At 40.1% G+C, this 27,801-nt stretch overlaps 1 protein-coding gene and 1 non-coding gene across 10 annotated transcripts in view; both read right to left on the bottom strand.

Annotated features, from left to right (window-relative positions):
• Positions 1 to 3,131: 3,131 nt before the first annotated feature.
• The window catches only part of PANK1 (pantothenate kinase 1), a 115,574-nt gene continuing 90,904 nt past the window's right edge, over positions 3,132 to 27,801 (bottom strand). For 7 of the 9 annotated variants that reach the window (XM_060102276.1, XM_060102287.1, XM_060102295.1 and 4 more), the window contains 5 exons: positions 22,301 to 22,554; positions 17,115 to 17,291; positions 16,486 to 16,609; positions 7,702 to 7,827; positions 3,132 to 4,600 (listed from right to left, as the gene is read on the bottom strand). In XM_060102276.1, coding sequence (XP_059958259.1) covers positions 4,541 to 4,600; positions 7,702 to 7,827; positions 16,486 to 16,609; positions 17,115 to 17,291; positions 22,301 to 22,554 — 741 coding nt within the window. In that variant the 3' untranslated portion in view covers positions 3,132 to 4,540. Of the gene's footprint in view, positions 4,601 to 7,701; positions 7,828 to 16,485; positions 16,610 to 17,114; positions 17,292 to 22,300; positions 22,555 to 24,266; positions 24,277 to 27,801 lie in introns of those variants that run through there. The other 2 variants (XM_060102338.1, XM_060102322.1) reach the window with 2 other exon arrangements.
• Positions 24,375 to 24,482, bottom strand: LOC132501276 (U6 spliceosomal RNA). Its single transcript, XR_009534211.1, has one exon. It is a non-coding gene; the product is annotated as a U6 spliceosomal RNA (small nuclear RNA).

Here is a 27,801-nt window from a genome sequence, read left to right as displayed (position 1 = left end):
CGCTCCGCGGCATATGGGATCCTCCCAGACCGGGGCACGAACCCGTATCCCCTGCATCGGCAGGCGGACTCCCAACCACTTGCGCCACCAGGGAGGCCCTTAAGTTATTTTTGAAAAGTAGTTTTACTGAAATATAATTCACATACCATTTAATTAATTCAGTGGTTTCCAGTTGAGTTGTGCAATCATCACTTCAATCAATGTTAGAACATTTTCATCATCAAAAAAGAAGCCTCATAACTATTAGCAGTAAGTCCTCATTTCTTCCAAACCCCCAGCCCTGGGAAACCACTAATCGAATTTCTCTCTTTGCCTATTCTAGACATTTTATATAAGCAGAATCATTTTGCTCTATTATCACTTTGAAGCCAGATTAATTCTAGTTTCACTTTACTTGACACTCTTTGATGGCTTCACACTGACTACAGAAACATCTTTTACACGGAATACGAGTCCTTCCATAATCTGTTTTCTTCTCTCCCTGGTTTCGCTCCCACTAACCACACTCCGGCTGAAGCAAATGGTGTCCCGGACAAGCCAGGCTGTTTCTTTTCTCAGTGCTTCTCTCATCCTGCTCTCTCTGCTTGGGCAGCCTTCCCCTCCTGCTCTACTCGGTGGTCTCTACTTGTTGGTTAAGACTCTGTGAAAACTTTTCTTGCACCCTCCTCCAGGAGAGGGGACCAAGGCCTCCTTCAAGGGCTGTTTTCTACCCTCAGTTGCGAGACTTTGTATAGGACCTGGTCCACGGCTACTCCTAAAACTGCATTTCCCACCACTCTGCCTGTTGTTTACTCCAGGCAGACTGGCCTCCTTACAGGTCTTCACAACTTCCATTCTCATTTTCCAGGAGTAAAAAAGTATTTTCCCCAGGTATTTCCAGTGTGTTCTCAGCTTTATTCACCTCTGCTCCAAAGTCACCTCCTAAGAGAGATTGTCTTGAGCACTCTAACCAAAGAAGTTTCAATCCCCTTTTCATTTTCTAAACAAAATTACCTCCTTCTGAGGCCCCTCTACCTTACTTTTTCTCTTTGTAGTACTGATGTAACATTATGTAATTAGCAATGTATCTGTCTTCCCTTCCAGAATGTAAGGTCTGTGAGGATGGGTCTGTTTTGTTCACTGCTGTATTTGTGAATGAATGAATGAATGACAGCTGTGACACTTAATTATATGTGTTGGTTTAAGACTTCTGTCTTCCCCACACTGGACAGCAGGGGTTGTATCCTATTCCTCCTAGTTTACTCAGTGCTCCTTCCTGGCACAAAATAACTTCTTAATATTCCTTGTATGACTGAATGATGTCAAGTATAAATTACCTCTAACAATGGTTCCCAACAAAGGGACTCTGAATCCATGTAAATATGTAATATGGAAGAGTACATAAGCTGAAGAATACAAGTAAATCTTTCCACTAGTCCTTTACCTGAAACTCTTGAGACCACTTCTGTTTTAAGATTCAGACTTGTTCCCTACTTTTTTTTTTTTTAGAAGATGTTGGGGGGTAGGAGTTTATTAATTAATTTATTTTTGCTGTGTTGGGTCTTCGTTTCTGTGCGAGGGCTTTCTCTAGTTGTGGCAAGCAGGGGCCACTCTTCATTGCGGTGCGCGGGCCTCTCACTATCGCGGCCTCTCTTGTTGCGGAGCACAGGCTCCAGATGCGCAGGCTCAGTAGTTGTGGCTCACGGGCCCAGTTGCTCCACAGCATGTGGGATCCTCCCAGACCAGGGCTCGAACCCATGTCCCCTGCACTGACAGGCAGATTCTCAACCACTGCGCCACCAGGGAAGCCCTTGCTCCCTACTTAATTAACACCTCTGGTAGGGTCTCGGGCAGACCCTGTAATCAAACACATTAATGGCTTTGCAACAAAACATGTGAAGAGCCCTCCGAAGAATGATAAATAATGCTCAAATCAACTTTTTCTGTCGTGAATATTTCTGTCAAGAGAAATGTTAAGAGTTTGGGATTTTGGAAGTGTGGATATGGGGCTGTAGACGTGTACTAGCATATGCAGATCTGTGTGATGTTTTATGCTAAAATGGATTCCCCACATTCCAGTTTAGAAATCACTGATTTAATGCATTAATTTAAAAACATCTATTTTTTTCCCAGCATAGCTAGCATTAATGTAGCTTCTACTATGTGTTAGCCCTTGTGCTAAGCTTTTTAAATACCTAGGTAAAAACTACTATTTGCCCCATTTTATGAGTGAGAAAATTAGGGTTTAGAGAGAGGGTTAGCAGCTTGTCCACAAAGCTTGTCAAAAGCTGAGCTGGATCAAAACTACAGCTGTCTCAGAACCAAAAGTCATGTTCTGGACCACCTGGTCACCCTGACTTCATGGAGTTCAAGATAAAAATTCTTTAGTCTTGCCAAGTTTCTTCATGATGTTGAGCCAAAGGAAAGTTTCTATAATTCAAGTGAATGTAAAAAAATTCCTCAGGCTACAACTCCCTCATTTAAAAAAAAAAAATGCTGGCTATAAGTAACCAACATTTAACTGATATTTGTATAACGGAGTAATTTATCTCCTCAGCTAAACCAATGTTTTAAACATTTGTAATGAGAGATCAAGTAATTCCAGATAATTAAAAAATTATGTAGTCACACTAACTTGCCCTCATTTTATTTTTTGCAGAACCATGATCCAAGGAGTGCTATTCCCTAACAGATGAGAGTAGGAATGGCAGAAGAGAACAATCTAAAAAAGGTACTATCACAGAGGATATGTGGATTTTCACACTTACCTTTTTCAAGAGCATCTTAATTGCTTGAATTTTTTTAAGCCAGGCGGAAGTTGATCAAATATAATTGTGATGACCAAATTTTGGAACTCTTTCAGAATAACAAAATATAGTAGTGATCTTTTGGAATAAGGAGTTAGTTGTATAAGAACAATAAAGCTACATTAAAAAAAATAAACCCCTGCGTAGGGCTACAACTTCAACTGAAGATACAGTGTTTTGGACCTTACCATGCTTATGTGAAATCTTCAAGTTATGAAATGTAGAGTAGCAAAAGTACAACACATATTCATTTTATGATACAAAAGCAGATAAGATGGACATAAAGGTTAAGAAATGAAAATAACATATACACTAAAAAAAAATCACAACAGAAACAGGCTTTATTTCAACCAGACAAGTGAATACTTCCATTAACATCAACTTCTTCAAGACTTGAAGACATGGAAATTAAAGACAGTGCCCAGAAGGCAGAGAAGGAAAGTTTCATCATGGAGCAATTGTACTGCCCTTCAAAAATCCCTTTCAGCAATATGCTCAATTCAAAAGATTAATTAGTTCTAAATCATTAGGTCTCACGTGTTTCAGTATTTGTACAAGACTCTCATTTGAAAGTTACCCATCAGTCCCAATGATATCTTTCAAACAGAAAAAATATATATAGATCAGTATCACAATTTTTTTTTAATTTTAGAAAGTGGGATTGAAATAGTTTAAAATATCTCAAATAAAAAACAACTTTATTATTATTTAAGATGCCTTGTTACAAAGCTCCTAGCTACATACATGTACAGAACACATATATTACTACATGACATCTCAACCCATGACTTCTCCTAAACATCCCAATGTGAACAGTTAATCTACCGGGAGACTTTCCCCTGTAAATCCCAACATCTTGCACAAGGATTTGTTGCCATTCATACGCTGTGCATGGATGAGGACACTTCATCAGAGAACATTTCAATTTAACATAACCTCACATAAAATAAATCTAACGCAACACTATATGTTCATAAGGGATATGACAAAATTGCATATAATTTTCAATTTTTGCCAGACTCACTAAATTCATGAACACTTTTTCAGAGTTTTCTCTTCAAGGGCACTTTTGAGAGCTTTAGATCTCATGCTTAACTTTGTATTGAGTTGGTCAGCACCTTGATTAATAGGAACAATTACATTAAAGAACGGTATTGGAGGGGGGACGGGGAGTCATCCGAGGACAGAAACAGGGGGAAGGACTCTCTTTTTCCCTAAGACATTCAAACAGAAAAAACAAGACCCCAAAAGGTAAACAAACAAACAAAATAGTGTTCACAGTAAAACATGACAGATTTGTAGTTTCATTTGAAACCAACAGCAAATCATGAAACGTCATGAAAAATATAAGTCAAGGTAAAATCTCCTAGAGTAATTACTAAATGAAGTTAAAATTACCACACTGATCAGTAAACCCCAGAAGAAAAATAAACAGCACTTACATTTCAGGTCCTTCTTAAACATCATACAATTTTTCAAAGTCAATGCATAAGATTGGTAGGTTTGGCCACACTGCACAAATATTTTTTTAAAAAATACAGTATACAGAAAAAACTCTTGTATTCCCCATTTTGAATCATAAGCTCAAAACCCAAGAGTAAAAGATCAGCTAGAAGGATTTTAATTATTTACAAATCCAGCAGGTTCATCTGCCATAATGGCTTGGCTTCCGTCCCACAGTGGCTTTCACCCTCTCCAGCTGCAGAGCTTGGATCCCTGTTCTCACAGAAGGCTGTTCCATCTGTGGCCCATCTCTACTGGTCATCAGTCATTTTGAACAGTTCCAGCAGTGCCCCAACAGCTCCAAAATAACCCTACAACAACAATGAGAAAACTTCTGTATGATTATCTCTGAACCTTAGTCCAATACCTACTGTTTTTCATAATTCGAGGGATGCTGCCCCCTAATGCTATAGATACAAGAAACTTAAAACCTGACCTCTGGCATGAAACATGATATAATAATAATAATAATAATAATAATAATAATAATAATAAAAAAAAAATGCATTGGATATCTATTTGTTTATATACATTAAATAAATTAACTGACGTAAAGTGTGTAGAAAAATGTCTGGCACCACAGTGTATACTACATCAGTGTTGACAATTTTTAGGATTTTTAGGATTATGATTATTTCATTTTAATCCTTGTCATGGCAAAATTCACATTATTACTCCCATTCCACAGATGAGAAATGGGAGGTAATAAAGTAAATTACCCTTTCAAGGTCACATGAGTTGTGCCAGAGTTCAATCGCAAATCTATCTGACTTCAAAGTTGTAATGTCTCACAAGGCATAGCTTTAAGCTTCCCTCAGTAGATCCTGGAAAGGCATCTAAATCAGCTCAAGTTTCCCTTTGCTCATCTGTAAAGGAAAAGCTCACGTATCTGTGAAAATGAAGGAAGCTGAAAAATGGAAATGTTTAGAGAAGCTGGTTTCCAAAAGGCAAGAGACTCTACTCCTCTGGTATTTGCCTGACTCGACAGTTACTTACTGCGAAATGGGTGGCAGCTGGCAGAACACTACATGGTAGCATCTTTGCCTCCACTGCCAGCTAACCTCTGAGGGCTCACGATATGCTAGAAATTTACATGGATTTCCTCACTTAATCGTCACAGTAACTTTATGAGACAAATAATATTATCACCCCGTTTCACAAAAGCTAAAACAGAAATGGAGAGGTAGAGTCATTGCCTAAGGTCTCCAAGTCAGTGAGAGCCTGTGCTCTCAATGGCTTGGCTAGACTACTTCTTTTAGGAGACGCACACTTACATAAGTGGAGTGAGTGGGACTGAGTGAGTGAGGACTCCAGGCAGGGCAGGAAGGCCACCTCACCAGCACCTCCCAAAAGTCCTCTCTCCATAATATCCTCCAGGAAGACCTGCCTAAGCAAGAATGAACCTAAGAAGGTAGAGAATTTTCTGAGAAACATCTACAAGGAGATACAAAATTGCTCTACTTTCATCGCCACAGAGACTGAGTTATGATACTTAGTAACAAACCAAAGCCATCGTTCACAGAGGCCTAAGATTGTACAAAGGGATATGCCTTTTTATCCAGAGAAGTAGGTTTCCCCCAAAGGCTGGCTCTTTTTCCTTATCTTACCATCAACTAACTACCTGTGTGCCCTTGTAGATGGCTTTTAATCCCTGACGGCTTCCAGGGTTTGTTTTCTGCCTTAGTGCAAGAGGATCTAAACTTAGGGTTGCCAGATAAATGCCAGGTAAAATAACTGTGTCCTATATTTTTAATCGCTGAATATGGCAACACCAGATGGGCTAGAAGAGTGGTCTTCTTTTTCATTTTAATTATTTTTTTAAACAAAATCTTACAAGGGAAATCGGTAACTAAGCAGATAGAAAAGGAGCTGCTCTGGTTGGAGGAGGGGGAGTGAAAATTCTGAGACTCCACTGCCCTTGCCCCCCACAAAAAAGTTATATCACTTCATGCCTTAGCCTCCTTAAAAAGACAAAAACAAAAACTTTCTTTAGTATAGTTAAACAGTTAACTATTTGGTATTTAACTTCGTATTGTTTTAGATGCTTTAATAAAACAAAACATAGGCTTAGAGAGCTCTAAATAATTTATAAATGCATCAGCAACTTTTCAAATAAATTATTCAGTTTGGAGATGAGAAAAATGCCACAGTAGTTATTCATTACAATTAAAATTTATGACACTCGTTCTCCCAATGTTCTTTCTGCTGCAATATACCCAAGGCTTTGGGTACCTCCTGTGATAAACAGCTATTCTCTACAGTATTGATTTTAAAGGGGAATAGAAGAGGTGGGAAGAGATGAGGGCTCCCCACTCAGTCTTAGAAACCTCCGATTTGCATTAGTGTAGAAACTGGATATAAGGGACTCTTTGCATTAACCGGAGCGCTCCACTTCTTCTGTAAACAGGCTGCCTAATGGCTAGCACACCAGCCTCTCAAGGCCACCAGGCTACTTGGAGCAGCCCAAGCACTTCTGTTCTCACCAGCTGAGTTGTTTACTTGCCAAGAGTCACCTGTGTTTATCCTCAAATTTGTTTATGACAGTTTGATTGTTAATGTAATAATCTAATGTAATTATATGCCACCTAAACCAATAAAAAAAGTACAAGATGAATGGTCACCTCTTTGAAGATCCAGTTAAATTCTTGAGAAAGATTAAAAAGCTAGTTAACAAGTGAAAGTTGCTAGGAGAGTAGATCTTCAAAGTTCTCATCACAAGGAAAAAAAAATGTTTGTAACAATGTGTGGTGATGGACGATAACTAAACTTACACTGATAACCATCTTACAGTATATACATATATCAAATCATTGTTGTGTACCTTAAACTCATACAATGTTATATGCCAATTATATCTCAATAAAATGGAAAAAAATGAAACAAAGATTGAAAAAGGTAGTCACAAACCACTGCTCTCTATTTAGGTGGATCCTACATATGAAAGATTGGGAAAATCTAGAATGACTCTGCAACCAAATTGCTTCATAAGGATCTTTAATTTTTGATCTACTTTAAAGAAACAAACCAGAAATCATAAAAGGTGCATAATACTTGTGGATTATGAAAAAAAAAAGACAATTACAAAGCTCTAATCAGCAGAACCCATGCTCAAAAATAGGTCTTGGTCCTACATCAAGAAATTGGTGAGTGAATGAACATTTATACATTTTACATTAAAATAGAGTGGTAAAAGTAGGGAGATATTTTTCCATGATTACCCATTTAAACTTTTTTTTGTTTGATTTTTTAAATTAACCATCTACTAGTCCTGATTATTGGATAATAGAGCTTCCATTTTATATAATGTTCTTCCTTATCTTTTGCATAAATGCAAACTAAGGAACCCACTCATATGTTAGACAACCCAAAAACTTCCATGTAGGACAATTAAGTCCATGTGAACTCAACCTACCTCATGTTCCAAAAACAGAGCTTTTAGCTGTCCTTTGGACCAAAAATCCATGGCATATGCTAGCAGCTTCATGGAGACCATATTGATTCTGAGAAAATTCCCAACAAACACAACTCTGTCAATATTCTGGAAAAATAAAATAAAAGAAAAACAATTGAACCATGACATACAAATAGCATTTAGCAACAGACTCAATGTGCTGTGTATCACTGTACTCCAGGACCTTGCAGAGTGAATTTTTTTTTTTAAGTGGAATTATTTCAGGATTTCCAAGATGAAGTCAAACAAACCTCAGAATGCATTCCACAAGAACATGAGGGGGAGAATTTGGTTGGGGGAGGCAGAGACTAATACTGGGCTCATTTACAGGTATTATGTTAGGCTGCCTTAGATCTGATATGAAATTCAGCTCCCAACATTCACATATGAAATTAAAACTGAAGTTCATCTAAATTTGCCTATGTATTCCTTAAATCCCACAAACTTCCAACTACAAAATGTATTATTACCAACTCAAATTATTTTTAAAATTTTATTTACTTATTAAAAAAATTAAAAAAAAATATTTTGGCCATGCCACGTGGCTCATGGGATCTCAGTTCCCTGACCAGGGATTGAATCTGGGCCATGGCAATGACAGCTCCAAACCCCAACCACTAGGCCACCAGGGAACTCCCAACCAACTCAATTAATTAAATGGCTATGGCATGGTTATTCATCTAACAACTTTGGTCAGGTTGCTCTGTGCCAAACACTGGGAATACACAAAAGAAACAATACCCAGTCTCTACCTTTAGGATATATGGTGAAACATCCTGTTTGGTCAGTATGTGGGTTACAATGTGATAACAAAAAATACATTTATGTTTTTGTTGTCACGGATACAGATTTGTATTCTGAACACACCCCTCACACTGAGCTCAGCCTATCTGCCACACAGACACTGCTCACTCCTCACTCACTCACAGAGCCAGTTGCTATGGTCACTCATATCAAAGGGAAGACAGTCTTGGGAGCTGGCATTATTTTCTGTTCAGTCTATCAAGAGCAACCAGGGTCTGGGAACAGCGCCTTCTAACTGTCTCAAGCTTTAACAATACATGAACCCATTAACCACTGTGAAAATTTTCCCTGGGTAGAGGGGTGGGAGGTGGGGCCACGATTAGGGGTCCAGCAGGGACAGGAGAGACCCTGGGTGGGGGTAGGCATGGAGGAAGGGAAGGGAACGTGGCCAGTGCTTTCCCTGTCCACTTAGGCACCGGGGAGCCCGTTGGGCTCCCAGGCCTAATCCTCTGCCCTGGAGCCTCCCTCCTACCCTGCAGAGCCCAAGCCTCACCCCACACCCCCACCCACAGCCCTGCCTCTGCACTCGGAGACCCCCTCTGAGACCCCCTCCAACATGCTGGGCATAAACCCCAGCCACACACCCTCACCCAGGGCCTTACCTCCAAACTCTGGAACTCCACACTCCAGAGGCTCCCGTTTGGACGTGCTGCCTCTCCCCTTCCGCACAGGTCCTAAGCAGAGGCCCCGCCCCACACTTGAGCATCACCCCTACCTAAGTTCCACCCCCTGCCTAAAGTCTGCCCCCCATAGCCAAGGCTCTTTTTTTTTTTTTCTTTTTTCCTCTTTTAGATTGGGGTTCTGTTTCGCCTTGTAGTTGATTCATTTATATTTTCATTTTTTCTAATAATCCTTTTATTTTTGGAATTTTATTTTGTTCTTTATACTTTGTTATTATTCTGCTCCTTTTGGCTTTTTCCTCCTTTTTTTCCCCTTTTCTCTGTAGTGGATTTGTTTTACCTTGTTGTATTTGTTTTGATTATATTTTTATTTTTCCTAATATATTTTTATCTTTCTAATTTTATTTTATTTTTTATTCTTTGTTATTGAACTGCTCCTTTTTCTTTTCTTTCTTTTTCTTTTTTTTTTTTGCCACACCATGTGGCTTGCGGGATTTTGGTTCCCAGGCTGGAGGTTGGGCCTGAGCTCCTGTGGTGGGAGCACCAAGTCCAAACCACTGGACTCACTGAGAACCTCGGACCCCAGGGAATATTAATCAGAGTAAGGACTCCCAGAGGTCCTCATTTCACACCAAGACCCAGCTCTACCCAACTGCCTGCAAACTCCAGTGTGGACGCCTCAGGCCAAACAACCAGTAAGACAGGAATACAGCCACACCAATCAAAAAAAAAAAAGAAACGAGAAATGACAAAAATATGTTACAGATGAAAGAGCATGGTAAAAACCTACAAGACCAAATAAATGAAGATGAAATAGGCAAACTACCTGAAAAGGAATTCAGAGTAATGATAGTAAAGATGATCCAATATCTCAGAAACAGAGTGGAGAAAATACAAGAAATGTTTAACAAGGATCTAGAAGAACTAAAGAGCAAACAAACAATGATGAACAACACAATAACTGAAATTAAAAATACTCTAGAAGAAATCACTAGCAGAATAACTGAGGCAGAAGAATGGATAAGTGAGCTGGAAGATAAAATGGTGGAAATAACTTCCAGGGAGCAGAATAAAGAAGAAAGAATGAAAAGAATTGAGGACAGTCTCAGAGACCTCTGGGACAACATTAAACACCCCAACATTCAAATTAGAGGGGTCCCAGAAGAAGAAGAGAAAAAAAAAGGGGTCTGAGAAAATATTTGAAGACATTATAGTCGAAAACTACCCTAACATGGGAAAGGAAATAGTCAATCAAGTCCAGGAAGTGCAGAGAGTCCCATACAGGATAAACCCAAAGAGAAACATGTCGAGACACATATTAATCAAAATATCAAAAATTAAATACAAAGAAAAATTATTAAAAGCCGCAAGGGAAAAGCAACAAATAACATACAAGGGGATCCCAATAAGGTTAACAGCTGATCTTTCAGCAGAAACTCTGCAAGCCAGAAGGGAGTGGCAGGACATATTTAAAGTGATGAAAGGGAAAAACCTACAACCAAGAAAAAACCTACAACCTTACTCTACCCAGCAAGGATCTCATTCAGATTCGACGGAGAAATCAAAAGCTTTACAGACAAGCAAAAGCTATGAAAATTCAGAACCACCAAACCAGTTTTACAACAAATGCTGAAGGAACTTCTCTAAGTGGGAAACACAGGAGAACAAAAAGAGTTATAAAAACAAACCCAGGGCCTCCCTGGTGGCGCAGTGGTTGAGAGTCCGCCTGCCGATGCAGGGGATACGGGTTCGTGCCCCGGTCTGGGAGGATCCCATATGCCGCGGAGTGGCTGGGCCCGTGAGCCATGGCCGCTGAGCCTGCGCATCCGGAGCCTGTGCTCCACAACGGGAGAGGCCACAACAGTGAGAGGCCCGCGTACGGCAAAAAAAAAAAAAAAAAAAGAACAAACCCAAATCAATTAAGAAAATGGTAATAGGAACATCCATATTGATAATCACCTCAAATGTAAATGGATTAAATGCCCCAATCAAAAGACACAGACTGGCTGAATGGATACAAAAACAAGACCCTTATATATGCTGTCTACAAGAAACCCACTTCAGACCTACGGACACTTACAGACTGAAAGTGAGGGGATGGAAAAAGATATTCCATGCAAATGGAAATCACAAGAAAGCTGGAGTAGCAATACTCATATCAGATAAAATAGACTTTAAAATAAAGACTGTTACAAGAGATAAGGAAGGACACTACATAATGATCAACGGATCAATCCAAGAAGAAGATATAACAACTGTAAATATTTATGCACCCAACATAGGAGCACCTCAATACATAAGGCAATCGACAGTAACACAATAATAGTGGGGGACATTAACACCCCACTTACACCAATAGACACATCATCCAGACAGAAAATAAATAAGGAAACAAAAGCTTTAAGTGACACAATAGACCAGATAGACTTAATTGATATTTTTAGGACACTCCACCTGAAAGTGGAAGAACACACTTTCTTCTCAAGTGCACATGGTACGTTCTCTAGAATAGATCACATCTTGGGTCACAAATCAAGCCTTGGAAAATTTAAGAAAATTGAAATCGTATCAAGCATCTTTTCTGACCACAACGCTATAAGATTAGAAATCAATTACATAAAAAACACAAGTACATGGAGGCTAAACAGTGCACTGCTAAATAACCAAGAAATCACTGAAGAAATCAAAGAAGAAATAAAAAAATACCTAGAAACAAATGACAACGAAAACAAAACGATCCAAAACCTATGGAACGCAGCAAAAGCAGTTCTAAGAGGGAGGTTCATAGCAATTCAAGCTCACCTCAAGAAACAAGAAAAACCTCAAATAAACAATCTAACCTTACACCTAAAGCAACTAGAAAAAGAAGAACAAAGAAAACCCAAAGTTAGTAGAAGAAATCACAAAATCAGAGCAGAGATAAATGAAATAGAAACAAAGAAAACAATAGCAAAGATCGATAAAACTAAAAGTTGGTTCTTTGAGAAGATAAAAAAAATTGATAAACCTTTAGCCAGACTCATCAAGAAAAAAAGGGAGAGGACTCAAATCAATAAAATTAGAAATGAAAAAGGAGAAATTACAACTGACACTGCAGGGTTTCCCTGGTGGCACAGTGGTTGAGAGTCTGCCTGCCGATGCAGGGGACAGGGGTTCGTGCCCTGGTCCGGGAAGATCCCACATGCTGCGGAGTGGCTGGGCCCGTGAGCCATGGCCTGCTGAGCCTGTGCGTCCGGAGCCTGTGCTCCACAATGAGAGAGCCCACAACAGTGAGAGGCCCGTGTACTGCAAAAAATAAAAATAAAAATAAAAGTCTGTGTACAATTGACACCGCAGAAGTACAAAAGACCATAAGAGACTACTACCAGCAACTATATGCCAATAAAATGGACAACCTGGAAGAAATGGACAAATTCTTGGAAAAGTACAGCCTTCCAAGATTGAACCTGGAAGAACTGGAAAATATAAACAGACCAATCACAGATAATGAAATTGAAACTGTAATTAAAAATCTTCCAACAAACAGAAGTCCAGGACTAGAGGGCTTCACAGGCAAATTCTATCAAACATTTAGAGAAGCATTAACATCCATCCTTCTCAAACTCTTCTAAAAAATTGTGGAGGGAGGAATACTCCCAAACTCATTCTACAAGGCCACAATCACCCTGATATCAAAACCAGACAAAGATATCACCAAAAAAGAAAATTACAGACCAATATCACTGATGGACATAGACACAAAAATCCTCAACAAAATACTAGCAAGCAGAATCCAACAACACAGTAAAAGGATCATACACCATGATCAAGTGGGATTTATCCCAGGGATGCAAGGATTCTTCAATATATGCAAATCAATCAATGTGATACACCATATTAACAGATTAAAGAATAAAAACCATATGATCCTCTCAATAGATGCAGAAAAAGCTTTCGACAAAATTCAACACCATTTATGATAAAAACTCTCCAGAAAGTGGGCACAGAGGGAACCTACCTCAACATAATAAAAGCCATATATGACAAACCCACAGCCAACATCACTCTTAATGGTGAAAAACTGAAATAATTTCCTCTAAGATCAGGAACAAGACAAGGTTGTCCACTCTCACCACTATTATTCAACATAGTATTGGAAGTCCTAGCCACAGCAGTCAGAGAAGAAAAAGAAATAAAAGGAATGCGAATTGGAAAAGAAGAAGTAAAGCTGTCACTGTTTGCAGATGACATGATACTATACATAGAAAATCCTAAAGATGCCACCAGAAAACTACTAGAACTAATCAATGAATTTGGTAAGGTTGCAGGATACAAAATTAATGCACAGAAATCTCTTGCCTTCCTATACACTAACAGTGAAAGATAAGAAAGAGAAATTAAGGAAACAATCCCATTTACCACTGCAACAAAAAGAATAAAACACCTAGGAAAAAACCTACCTAAGGAGGCAAAAGACCTGTACTCAGAAAGTATAAAACACATGCTCCTGGATTGGAAGAATCAATATTGTGAAAATGACTATACTACCGAAAGCAAGCTACAGGTTCAATGTAATCCCTGTCAAATTACCAATGGCATTTTTCACAGAACTAGAACAAGAAATTTTACAATTTGTATGGCAACGCAAAAGACCATGAATAGCCAAAGCCATCTTGAGAAAGAAAAACGGAGCTGGAGGAATCAGGCTCCCTGACTTCAGACTATACTACAAAGCTACAGTAATTAAGACAGTACGGTACTGGCACAAAAACAGAAATATAGATCAATGGAACAAGATAGAAAGCCCAGAGATAAACCCCCACACATACGGTCCCCTTGTCTTTGACAAAGGAGGCAAGAATAGACAATGGAGAAAAGACAGCCTCTTCAGTAAGTGGTGCTGGGAAAACTGGACAGCTACATGTAAAAGAATGAAATTAGAACACTCCCTAACACCATACACAAAAATAAACTCAAAATGGATTAAAGACCTAAATGTAAGGCCAGACACTATAAAACTCTTAGAGGAAAACATAGGAAGAACACTCTATGACATAAATCATGGCAAGATCTTATTTGACCCACCTCCTAGAGTAATGGAAATAAAAACAAAAATAAACAAATGGGACCTAATGAAACTTAAAAGCTTTTGCACAGCAAAGGAAACCATAAACAAGATGAAAAGACAACCCTCAGAATGGGAGAAAATATTTGCAAATGAAGCAATTGACAAAGGATTAATCTTCAAAATATACAAGCAGCTCATGCAGCTCAATATCATAAAAACAAACAACCTAATCCAAAAATGGGTGGAAGACCTAAATAGACATTTCTCCAAAGAAGACATACAGATGGCCAACAAATACATGAAATGATGTTCAACATCACTAATCATTAGAGAAATGCAAATCAAAACCACAATGAGGTATCACCTCACACTGGTCAAAATGGCCATCATCAAATTTCTACAAACAATAAATGCTGGAGAGGGTGTGGAGAAAAGGGAACCCTCCTGCCCTGTTGGTGGGAATGTAAATTGATACAGCCACTATGGAGAACAGTATGGAGGTGCCTTATAAAACTAAAAATAGAACTACCATATGACCCAGCAATCCCACTACTGGGCATATACCCTGAGAAAACCATAATTCAAAAAGAGTCATGTACCACAATGTTCACTGCAGCACTATTTACAATAGCCAGGACATGGAAGCAACCTAAGTGTCCATCAACAGATGAATGGATAAAGAAGATGTGGCACATATATACAATGGAATATTACTCAGCCATGAAAAGAAATGAAAGTGAGTTACTTGTAGTGAGGTGGATGGACCTAGGGTCTGTCATATAGAGTGAAATAAGTCAGAAAGAGAAAAACAGATACTGTATGCTAACGCATATATATGGCATTTTAAAGAGTGGTACTGATGAACCTAGTGGCAGGGCAGGAATAAAAATGCAGATGCAGACGTAGAGAACAGACTTGAGGGCACAGCGGGGGAAGGGGAAGCTGGGACGAAGTGAGAGAATAGCATTGACATATTTACCCTACCAAATGTAAAATGGATGGCTAGTGGGAAGCTGCTGCATAGCACGAGATTAACTTGATGCTTTTTGATGACCTTGAAGGATGGGATAGGGAGGTTGGGAGGGAGGCTCAAGAGGAAGGGGATATGGGGATATATGTATACATATAGCTGATTCACTTTGTTGTACAGCAGAAACTAACACAACGTTGTAAAGCATTTATACTCCAATAAAGATGTGAAAAAAAATATTGTGAAAGGAGGATGTGTCTCTTGTAACCCCAGAGTTCAAAGGCAGGGCTGCCATCCACCTATTATAAAGACTGCCTCATACCCTGTTTAACAGTCCACTATTCAACTAGAAGGGGGTTGGAAAGGGTTTCTGCTGTACCTGTAATGTTCTAATTCTTGATCTGTGTGGTGGGTATTAGGGGTGTGTGTGTGTGTGTGTGTGTGTGTGTGTGTGTGTGTGTGTGTGTGTGTGTGTGTGTGTGTGTGTGTGTGTGTGTGTGTGTGTGTGTGTGTGTGTGTGTGTGAAAATTCGTCAGGCTGTACACTTGTGATTTGAGCCCTCTTCTGTATGTATGTCATATTTCTCTTAAAATTTATATTTAAAAAAAATTCTACTACTGATGCTACTAGATTCTTTAGTGCTTCTTCTACTATTACCTATTCCATGCCCCCTCTTTCTTGTCTTCCTAATACAACTCAGTTGTATTACACATCTACTTTACACATCTTGTATTTCAGAAAAGGGTTCCATTCTTTCCAAAGGAATTTTGCAGTGTTTTAAAACATGGTACCAAAGCTTGGTCTGTCATCAGGTCCACCCTTTCTTGTGCCTGGGGCTCTGGCTGGCCTCAGCTGTAGCAAGCTCTCTGTGCTTTGATAGCCCTGTACAATGCTGCTTGAACTCCATGCCACAAGGCAACACTGTAAAGAAGCTGAAAGCAGAGAGAATATCGAATATTGCAAGTGGAATGTTTTACCTGCAATTATTTGCAAGGATGCAGAGAGAGTTTTGCCAGCCTTCATTAGGTGTGTGTCCATGAGGTTGGAGAGGTTATGGTATAGATTGTCATTTTTACCATGTTTCCACAGTTAGATGGTATTGTTTGTCATCATCTAGTGCCTACTTAAAACCAAAACATACTCCTGTCCCTCCCCGCAACACACGCCCCTCATGTTCTACCAGGTGTGACCTTGAGAAAGGGCAGGTTTCCTAAGGATCTGTGGTTTTGTGAGGGTCAACAGTTATTGCACTGCCAAACGATGTTTATGAATGACACATGGCTTTCCCTAGGTTAAGGCCTTACCTCATTCAATGCACACATCCGAGCAATGGAGCCAATGTTGTTGGTGATGGTGACCAGGGTGGCTCGGGCGAGGTCTTCCTTGCTGATGGAATCTCGCTTTTCCTTACTCATCATGTTGCCAAAGCTATGTTGGAAATAGTAGTGAGAGTGTTCAAAATCATCCTTAGGCAGGCCCCATGCTTCCACCAAAGTACTGTGGAAAGCTTTATGAATAACTCTGATTGAGCTCAAATGACCTGATTTGGCTACCATGGTTTACAAGCAGACAGGATTACGGTATGAATGGTTGGCTGCCCTTTTCTTAATAGGGACAAAGTAGCATGGCTATTAACGGGGGAAAAAATTTTTTTTAATGCCTCTAGATATCTGGACAAGAATGGAACGGGGGAAACTGTTGCAGTTTTCCAGAACCTTCTTTCAAAGCTGCCTTATTTTAAGCACAAGCATCAAGAGCTAAACATCTCAGTGCTTCATCAAGGGCAGGAGATCAAGTCTGAGCTCCAATACCATAGATCCTTGCACCAGGCTGGTGGGTTGACATTAAAAAAAAACAACAACTAAATGAACAGCCAGGGTGGAGAGGTTGCCTCGTGTTTAATCACTACTGCTCCTAGCTACTTAGTCTCTACCTTGATGCTACCGCAGATCCTTGAAGGCCAAATCGTTCATAGTCTCCTCCGTAAATGTCCTTCACCAGCTTATCAACATTGGTGCTGTCGCCTTTAGCTGCCATTTCCAGAGCTTCTTCAAAGGTCTCACAACCAGTCAGCAAGCAACATAGGCCTAGGAATGTTCCACCTCCAAGACTGAAGGAACAATAAGGTTTATTTTTTAAGTTTTACTTTAAGAGATGCCCATCCAAGTCCCCAACTACATCAATATCACTAATATGGGTTAATAAGAACAGAAGAAAAACAAAGGGGCACTTGAATCAAAGTGCTGGGTGGAAAAGAGCTTTAGGGTAGACTGGATAAAAAAAGAGGGCAGAGACTAAAAGAAACATCAAGGAAAACTCGCCCTGAAGTTTATGAACAAAACCAGAGAAAGACTCTCACTGATTTCCGTTGTGAGACCTTGAACTAGCCACTGACCTAAGTGCTTCATGCAATCTTCCCACCTATAAAATGGGGCCAAATCATGATCTATCTTCCTTATTTGGGTGGTCTGAAAGCAGCAAATAACCAGAGAAATGACCTCTATTAAAAAGAAAAAATACAAACATATGTAGCTAAACAAATACTTAGAAAAAGAAACTGTGTGTACCTGAAGCACAGTTCATATCTATACAGACAAACTCTGTGGTGACAAAACTGAACTGGGACGCTGCCCGGAATAGCTGGCCCCCAAGCTGTATCTTTCATCTGACCTTGCTTCTCTAGCAGAAATAATTTCATTTAAGCTCCTCAAAAATTTCAAAAAGGAAACCACCGATGGATCTCATATTGGATTTTTTTCTAGTAAACTCTAGAAAAGGTTATTAGTACTTTACTTACCACCCAATAGTCAAAAAATAGTAACAAAGATCTTAAAATGGTTTCAGTGCTCGAACCATATTTTAAAAGTTTTCAGTTGTTTGGGGGGAAATACTTCTAAAATAGTCTTTTGAGACAAAATTAGAAACCAATTATGATAGTTGAGAGTGAAATCAATTGTATATTAATATCAAAGTTACGTGAGGGGAAGTAAAGCAGATTCAGAGTAAAGCTGTCACCAGTGATCTCCTGGTAGGAAAGAGCACTGATATGGCCATGAATGGGCCTTACTCTTTACCTACTAGACAGAAGAGCAAATGCACATCAATTTGTTCTGAAGCCTCAAGAGCTGCTAGCCCTGGGAATTCCACATGTGTTTGGCTACTGGCTTTTAAGAGAAAATTCAAGTTGAGATCGAGGTTATTTTCAAAACTTAAATTTGAAAAAAGAAAATTTAGGGTAAATTATACTGACTGTCAATAACTGTTACCAAGAAGGCACCAGATTATAGACACACGGTTCTTTAAATCACATCTAAGGAGTAACTGTGATATTTCTTAAATAGTGATTCTTACAAAAATACATACTTGATTGAAATGATGGGTTCTCATGGAAAATTAGGTAGCTAGGCACAAGTCACAATATCCAAACTGTAGGTGCAGTACCACAAGGACAAAAAGAGCTCCATGGGCATTATTGCCTTGACACCTCAGTCACAGTAGAAAGTTTGGATTCCTTCTAAGAAAGTTTGTCTTCATTTACATTTAACATGGCACCTCATGCGATGTCGTTAGTTTCAGTCTACCCTAGAAAGCTAGCGTGGTTTAATGGGAACACTTTTTGGTTTGCGTGTCATCTGAATTTGCCTTGTTTTCTCTCTTTATATTCTTTTAAAAGGCTTGGCTCACATTTCTAGTTTCTACCTTTCATCCACACTAATAACCTTTCTTTGAATATCAGGTATTTGTATTCATCAAGGTGTTCAACAACCAACTCCAAACACAGGCACCTGAAGACACTGGCTGACTTAGAAAGAAGGCAACTCATCATCTGATGTGTTGGTATGAGTGAAAAAGGACACGGGCTTTGTATGACTGGAAAGTGACAGGTGACTCCAGACAAAGAATCGGAGCTGAATGGAGAAAGTGAGCATGAATTGGCACAGCTGGAGCACTGCAGATAAGAGGAAAGAATGCACAGTTGCAGAAGAACACTTTATTGACATCCTTAACCTGCTAACCGCTCTCTAGTCTAGTGATTCGCTCATAATCAGATACATGTTTCTTTCAGCAGACACACAGCAAGATCCTCAGCAAATCAGAGACCAAAACATCATTTTTTTTTAAAACCCAACAAACTTGTAGTGAGGAATTTTAGGAAGAAGTAGAAGAATCCAATCACTGAATGTTCATGCCCTTAAAATTGACTCCAAAAGAATGAAATAAGCTGCACTGTTCATTTCACTGAAGTTTTAAAATTCTTTTCATTCCTCTTTTAATAGATCACACATTCTAACAATGTTAGCTGTTAAGTTCTGTTTTTTCAGTTGACTTCTATAATAAAATTGGAGTTGGTCAACAGAAATGTTGCTACTAATCTAGGATGCAGTAAAGTTACACACAACACTGAAACAAACCATTTAAAATCATATGCTTAAAAGAAAACTGATATCCTGTAACGATGTGGCTTCCTAAAAATAAAAATGCTTAATGGGAAAATAGGGTATATGAGAATAACAAAAAACCTAGAGTTATAGCTATCACAGTAGGAGTAACAAAATTAAAACGGAAGCCATTTGCTTAAATCAGTGATTCCCAAAGTGTATTCCACACACTGATGTTCACTGCTGACCAAAATACAGGCACACCTCATTTTCCTGTGCTGCCCTTTATTACACTTTGCAGATATTGCATTTTTTTTACAAATTGAAGGTTTGCAGCAATCCTGCATCCGCAAGTCTATCGGTGCCATTTTTCCAACAACATTTGCTCACTTTGTGTCTGTGTGTCACATTCTGGGTAATTCTCCCAATATTTCAAATTTTAAAATTATTATTATATTTGTTATGGTGATCTGTGATCTTTGGTGCTACTATCGCATAAGGATTATTACCCACTGAAGGCTTAGATGATGGTTAGCATTTTTTAGCAATAACATATTTTTTAATAAAGGCATATACATTTTAAAACATAATTCTATTGCACACTTAATAGACTACAGTACAGTGTAAACACAACATTTATATGCACTGGGAAACCAAAAAATTTGTGTGATTCGCCTTATTGTGATACTCGCTTACTACGGAGGTCTGGAATGGAACCTGCAGTATCTCCGAGGTATGCCTGTAGTTTAGATCAGTGGTTTTCTAACTTGGATCAAAAAAAAACCTTTGGCAGAACAACTCTGGTTGGACAAGGAAGATCTGGGGCCCAGAGACTTGATATTTCATTCCCCTCCCCGACCTGTGGCAGCCCCAGAAAGGGCTCTCTAGTAACCTTCCATCTCCTGTAGCACCTTTCCAAAACTACTGGTTAAAGAGAGCTTGTAAGGAAGCTTGGGCATCCACACAGGATTTGTTGATGATTGCAAATCAGTGATCATAACTGGCATTTACCGGTAACTGGAATGGATAGGCATTATTGCACATGTGACAGATGCCAAACGTCACAATTTGGCTCATCATTCAAAGACAACCCAGATCCTTGGAACCCCCAAGTTTGAGAGAGTGTACCTGTGATATAATTCTTGAATTTGTTAAGTGTTAATGAACAAAATTATAAATATCTCTAATTCTGGAAAATGCTTAGCTTGTTGTTACCTTGAGACTAGCTCTACCAATTCAATGGTTGCTTTGGGGAAGCAGTTTGTCGTTTCTTAAAAATTATCCTTTCTCAGGAGATCACCCTCTTAAGGTAAAACCAGCTCAGCCGAATTCTTCATTTGTCTCAGATAGTTTTGACAGTCCTAATGAGGCCATGGGGCCAGTTGTGATTCTCATGTGAGCAAGTAAGGTTAGTGCTGTATTCTCAGTGAGAAAATGTATTGACTAGTGGCAATTAACGTACACACCAAAGCCTATATTCTGGACACGAGCAGGATCAGTCAGAATGTGTGGTTCAGGGTTTCTTAACACCACTAACTGTTAACATTTGAGGCGTGATACTTTTTTGCTGTGGAGGACTGACCAACGCACTCTAGGATATTTAGCAGCATCCTTAACCTCTGGTCACTAGGTACCATTATCGCTGCACCTCCAGTTGTGACAACCAAAAAGTGTCCCCAGACATAGCCAAATGCCCCCTGGGGGCCTCAATCTTCCCTTCCCCAGTGGTGAGCCCCTGATGTCTGCCCATCACAAGTCATGTCAATACAGGAGAAAAGCAGCGCTCTCCTCCTAACGGGTGGGTAGAACCGCAGAATTTCAGTACTGGAAAAGCTTGTAGAAACTAAGAAACAATTCACTCACTTCATGGCACAAACAAGGAAACTGAGGCCCAGAGAAGTTCCATGATATCTTCATCTATCAAAAACAAGGGTTTCAATATCATGTTTCAAAGCACACACCACACAACACTAGTTCCTTAAGTTGTTCCTCCAAAACCGGGTTCTGTGGTCCAATAAGCTGAAGAAACACTTCATACCAAATCTTCTTATAAGTAAGGAAAACCTGTTTAATTTTGTTTGTACTACAATTTCTCAGACTTCTGACCCTGGATCTTTTTCCCGTGTTGAATTCCCATTAACAGGAAGCTGAGCCCACGTGCCGTTGGGGAGTGTGTACATTAAGAAACATGGTACTCTGCTCTGCTCTAGTTGCAGGGCTGTTTTCCTGTCCACTGCACTCCCAAATTCCCTGTGAGGTGTGCTGACTATTCCAGTTTGCAGCTGAAGCATTTACCTGAAGGTAAAAAATCTGTAAACCCCATCTGGCTCACTGATTGGAACGACTATTTCAAGCAATTCTTCCTGTGCTAGGCACCAAGGTACTTCCAGAAAGAAGCCCTCTTTGACCATCCCAAGCATCCTTCCACCTGGATTCTACTGTGCTTGTGGTCCCTGCCATTCACCTGGCACTTAATATGTCTGCCTTTGGGAAAATTTCTGGTATGTGCAACACTTTTTCCCACAACCTGACCAGTTTCCAACCAAGGCTGTGTTTTATTAAATTTTCTATAAATCTCCCTGTGTAACATATCCAATAGATCCTTTTTGGTTGGCTGAGGAGGGTAAGATCTTTCTTTTAAAAATGTATTAAATATAAATAACCTTTTCAGAAAGTGGTCTTCAAGGAAGAGGCCTGGGTTTAAGCACAAAAAGGTTCTTCTAGTGGAAACCACGTTTACCTGGTCCCTGTAACTCTTTTATAGTTGTCCTTGGAGTACACTGCTAGGATGCTGACACCTGAGCCCATGTTCACCAGCAACATAGGGTACGGGTTATCCAGACAGTACGGCCTTTTTTGACACAATTCGGGATTTGTGGGATTTTCAAAATAGTAACATTCCGGCTTGCCGTTGAAGCCAACAGAGTCAACGTAAAGCAGGCCCTGAATCAGACAGTCCAGTTCATCCAGTTTGTGCAGCTGAAGGTCAGCAATCTGAAAGAGAAGGAGCCCTTGTGAGAGAGACCGCTACCACCTCAGGGGAAGACCCCGGAAGCTTTCAGCTGAACTTAACATGTGTCATGAACAGGAAAAGCATGGAAACATCCCTCAAGTACCACACTGAAATCTTGTTGAGAACCAGTCATTCCGCTGGAAAGGCACCGGACGTTGTGTCTGCTCATGGTGCCTGCCGAGAGACAGGACCCTACCTGATAGCTGGCAAGGCAGCCACTAGCACGTGGGGTGGGCAGAAGGGTTGCCCCTGAAAGCTACGTCCATGTCCTAATTTTCAGAACCTGTGAATGCTGCCTTATTTGGAAAAAGGGTCTTTGCAGGTGTGATTCAGTGAAGAATCTTGAGATGCAGAGGGCATCCTGGGTTATCTGGGTGGGCCCTAAGTCCACTGACAGTTTCCTCACGAGACACAGGAAAGATCTGACAGACACAGAGGAGAAGGTCGTGTAAAGACGGGAGGCAGAGCCTGGAGAACTGCACCACAGGCCAAGGAAGGCCGATGGCCACCAGACGCTGTGAGAGGCAACGAATGGATTCTGCCCAGGAGTCTCTGAAGGAAGTGTGGTCCTGCCAACACCTTGATTTCAGCCCTCTGGCCTCCAGAACTATGACTGAGTAAATTTCTGTTGTTTTAAGCTGCTAGGTTTGTGGTAATTTGTTAGAGCAGTCACAGGAAGCTAACCCAGCATACTTCAGGGTGAGGCGAGTGAGAATGTTCTGAAAGCAGAAAGGCTCCTACACTTCTTGGCAGGATACGGGGTCCTGAGGGAGGCATGTGAGCCTGGGAGCTGGGGACAATCTCCTCTGAGCCCACACAGCCCAACTCTCCTTTTCCCAAGCCTGGGCTTTGGAGTTCGACAGACCTGGCTTTGAAAGCTATAACTCCAACACTTACCTAATTGAGGGATGTGGGGCAAGTTACTTAACTTCTCAAGCCTCAGTTTCCTCCTCTGTAAAATGGGAATAATACCCACAGTGCAGTATTGTGAAGGTTACATGATAATAATATATGTAAAATGCTAACACAAGGCTTGGCAAGTGCAAAGGACTCAAAAAATATTGACTCTTTTATTAATAGCTGAGGTGGTCCCAGAGTGTCCTCTCAATGCTCCTATGAAACAAAAACTCCTATTCTCCTAGGTACGGGGGAAAAAAGTAAAGGGGAATCAGCTGGCTGAGGGCTAGCCTTAGCGGAGCATGAGTACTTTGCATCCTCAAAAGTTTATTCACGATCCTCAAGAGTGATTACTGCTGGTCAAAAAAAAAAAAAAAAAAAATCTAACATTCACCAACATGAAACTGAACCAATGATGGAAGATCATTTTTAAGTTCTAATTTAAATTAAAAAGAATCTCTTTAAGGAAATAATAACTGGTATTTATTATTTACTATATGCCAAGCACCTGTACTAGATCATTTACTTCTCATAAAAACCCTATGGGGAGGTATTGTTCTCCTAACTCTATGGTTAAGGCTCATAGAGCTTAAATAATTTTCCCTAAGTGATACAACTAGCAAATGCCTCCTAATAACTCGCTGTTCTTCTCTTGTCTTCATTCATAATGAGTCCTGCTTCTGGGATCTGGAAACCACCTACACAACTACTATACTTAGATATTTTGCCCCAAAAGCATCATCTTCATTATAAAAGTTAATAGCTAGAAGAAAACTTCTGACTTTTTGTCACTCACCTGAATGTCCCATTCAACAAAATCCACTGAAGCTATACCTGCAGAGCAGAATTAGTTAGAATAGGTTACCAGCAAGGTGGTAGACGTTTTCTTTTTTTTTACATCTTTAAAAATATGGACTGCTTCACAAATTTGCGCGTCATCCTTGCGCAGGGGCCATGCTAATCTTCTCTGTATCGTTCCAATTTTTAGTATATGTGCTGCCGAAACAAGCACTAGATGTTTTCTTGATACACAGAAACAATCATTCTAAGTGACACTTGGTGATAAAGTACATCTATCTCATAAGTGATTTTGAACATTTCATTTTTCACCAAGTGGAACTTTTGGGTGAGATGCATGTCATGATTCACGTGTTCAGGGGGTAACACTAGAGGTATAAGGCTATCTGGAGACCTAAACACTATAGTGACACAGCCACGTAAACGTTATCTTCTCATCCTCCGGGATTCCCTGCCCCTATCAATGTCTTCCAACGCACTCACAGCGTGGGTCACATTCTGGCTTGTTTTTGGTTCAGTGGGTGCCCCTGAGCACCACGCTCAAAGGCCTGTCCATAATAATGGCTTAATAAACATTTCTTAAATGGAACAGGGAAAACTGTCCCCTCCTGGATCACCACAAACTGAAAAGTAGCGATTTCATCACCCAGTCTTGGGGCCATAGGTTCACCTGCTTAAAAATTAATCGGAGGTCCATCAACAATATTGACAGCAGTGCCCAGAACCAACATCACGAACACGAACAGTGACACCGTCTGTTCAGGGGACATGCTGAGACTATGTTCGGGAAAAAGAAAAACCTGTCAGGGCAAGTAAACAAAGCACGTAGCTTTGCTCTGAAGGGAAAGATCTCACCTTTCCCCTCAAAATCACTTTCAAATAAAGTGCTAGCAGCAAACAAACATCTCTTCTATAACATTTTACAGAGGGATGGATATTTCTGAAGCCTGAGGTCATGCATCCCCAAACTGGGAAACAGAAATATTAGTCACTTTCATTGAGACCTATGGAGACCTCCCTCAAAGGTCTTTTCCATCCAGAAATAGGGACAGGCTCACAAGTGTAAGCGATGAATCAAATCATTACTTGGACAGTATGTTCAGACCCCAGCTATGGAGAAACACTCTTTCTTTGGGTTTAGTTTTCTTTATACCAGGGTAACAAAAGCAAATGCTGCAGGAGCCAATAAAGCAGTGAAGTCCCTTGACTAAATGTTAAAGTAACAGAATGATGGGGATTGTGGCACACAAGACAATCCACACATATTTAAAATTCACTGCAGCCCGCTGTTGCCGTGTGGTAATGGGGGCTTAATGTTGCCAAGTGATTCTATTTCTCAAGAAATAGAGCTCAAGAGCTGGAAACCCAGATTTTTATGTGAAAACTTCCAATTTTTATTTTTATTTTATTTTTTATTTATTTATTTATTATTTTTTTTGTGGTACGCGGGCCTCTCACTGTTGTGGCCTCTCCCGTTGCGGAGCACAGGCTCCAGACGCGCAGGCTCAGCGGCCATGGCTCACGGGCCCAGCCACTCCGCGGCATGTGGGATCCTCCCGGACCGGGGCACGAACCCGTATCCCCTGCATCGGCAGGCAGACTCTCAACCACTTGCGCCACCAGGGAGGCCCAAAACTTCCAATTTTTAAATGCTGGCAGCTAGTTTTAAATTTTTAAAAAAACATCAGATCCAGCAAACATGCAGATGAAGCTGCAGCTAATGTGAACATAACCTTGTCACCAAGGTGTGCTGGTCAATGTTTAACAATCAGCTCTCTGGGAGCAAATGCCCTGGCTTATAGCATTTACCAATTTCCATGGTATAATCACTCCCACCATAGCCGACTTCAAGCTACCAACACGATGTCACTAAACACAGCGCTGGGAAGATACAATGCGCTCTCATGCACACAGTGGGCTCTCGTGAGCCAGTAGGAGCTGACTTCAGCACCCCACTGCTTGTGACTCTCCTTAGCACTTTTGGGAAGTATGAGTTTTGCCAATTCCTATGTCATTAAGCTTAAACTATTCCCCAGACTTAACACCAACAAATCAAACTTGCCCTAAGACTCACACTTTGTAAATAACGGAAGTAGGGGAAGAAATAAAGTAAAAAAAAAAAATTTTGTTTTCAAACTACTACTATGATAAACTAACTTTACTTTGCCTAGTCCCAAAGTCACCCAAGCAAGCATGGGTGCAGTGGGGTTCTCAAATTTTAGGTGCCAGCAGAATCACCTGGAGGGTTTGTTAAATCACAGATCGCTGGGTCCCACTCCCAGAGTTTCTGATTGCATGTCTAACAATATCCCAGGTGATGCTGATGCTGCCAGTCCTAGGACCACACAGACTTTGGAGCTGAAGAGCTGGGATTAATGCATGGCCCCACTCCAGTACAGTGACAACAGGCCTTCAATAAAATCACATACTCTCCCCAATAGCAGCTGCCTTGGCTAACCTGCAGGGTTGTTTTCAAGAATCCAGTGAGATGGCTGTGTGAACATGCTTTGGAAACATGAGTTACACATGAATTTTATATAAGAAGTAAGATAATTCAGGTCTTCTTATCTCAAGTTGAAATACATTTGGACACATCATTTCCAAACCGAAAACTCTGATTTCTCAAAGGAATTCAGTGATTCCCTGTATGATGAAATTAGAAAAAATATGGATTCTAAACACATGTTCAGGATACAACTGTAAGAGGTTCTCCTTATGTGCTTCAGTCTGTCAAAAATAAATACTATTATATATAAGATGGCTAAACAACAAGGTCCTACTGTATAGCACAGGGAACTATATTCAATACCCTGTGATAAACCATAATGGAAAAGAATATGAAAAAGAAGGTATATATATGTATAATGGAATCACTCTGCTGTATAGCAGAAATTAATGCAACATTGTAAATCAACTAGACTTCAATAAGATAAACTTAAAAAGTAACTAAATAAATAGCTGAGTAAACAAATCTGGTAAAAATCATCCCAGGGGGCTCCATACCTACTCTCTATAGACCTACCCCAAACCAGTTCCATCACTCTCCTGTGCTTGAGAAATGAGTCATCAAACCGTTTTGCACAAAATGAATAAAATACACATCTGTATGATACCCCACACTTCCCAAGGTGCTTTTGCTGACCCTGGCTCCATAAATCATAATGAAAGTGGCAGAAAAGGTTATCTTACTAAACCAAGAACAATTTGCATATAAAATGGTTGACTCTGAATTATAAATTACATTCGGGGCTCTTTTCTCCTCACACAGGACAGCTAACTGAGACCTGAGAGACAGATGAATTTCAAATATGTTCTGTGAGTGAGAAAAATAACAAAACCTCAAAGATGGCTTCTTCCTCCTGGCACCCAATGATAAAAGGGGTACATGAATGGCCAAAAGGGTCGAGCCAGAATGAAGTGGAGGATGACAGTATCTACAAAGCTTATGCTCCTGCAATATCACAAATCAGTTCCTGGATTAATAATAGGAACCCAGCTAATAATGAATGGTCTACTTAGATTTAGAATTTCAC

Source organism: Mesoplodon densirostris, chromosome 1 (assembly GCF_025265405.1).
Source record: "Mesoplodon densirostris isolate mMesDen1 chromosome 1, mMesDen1 primary haplotype, whole genome shotgun sequence".
NCBI classification, from domain to species: Eukaryota; Metazoa; Chordata; class Mammalia; order Artiodactyla; family Ziphiidae; genus Mesoplodon; species Mesoplodon densirostris.
Note: the sequence above shows the minus strand (reverse complement) of the source record. Positions and strands in the feature narration are given on the sequence as shown.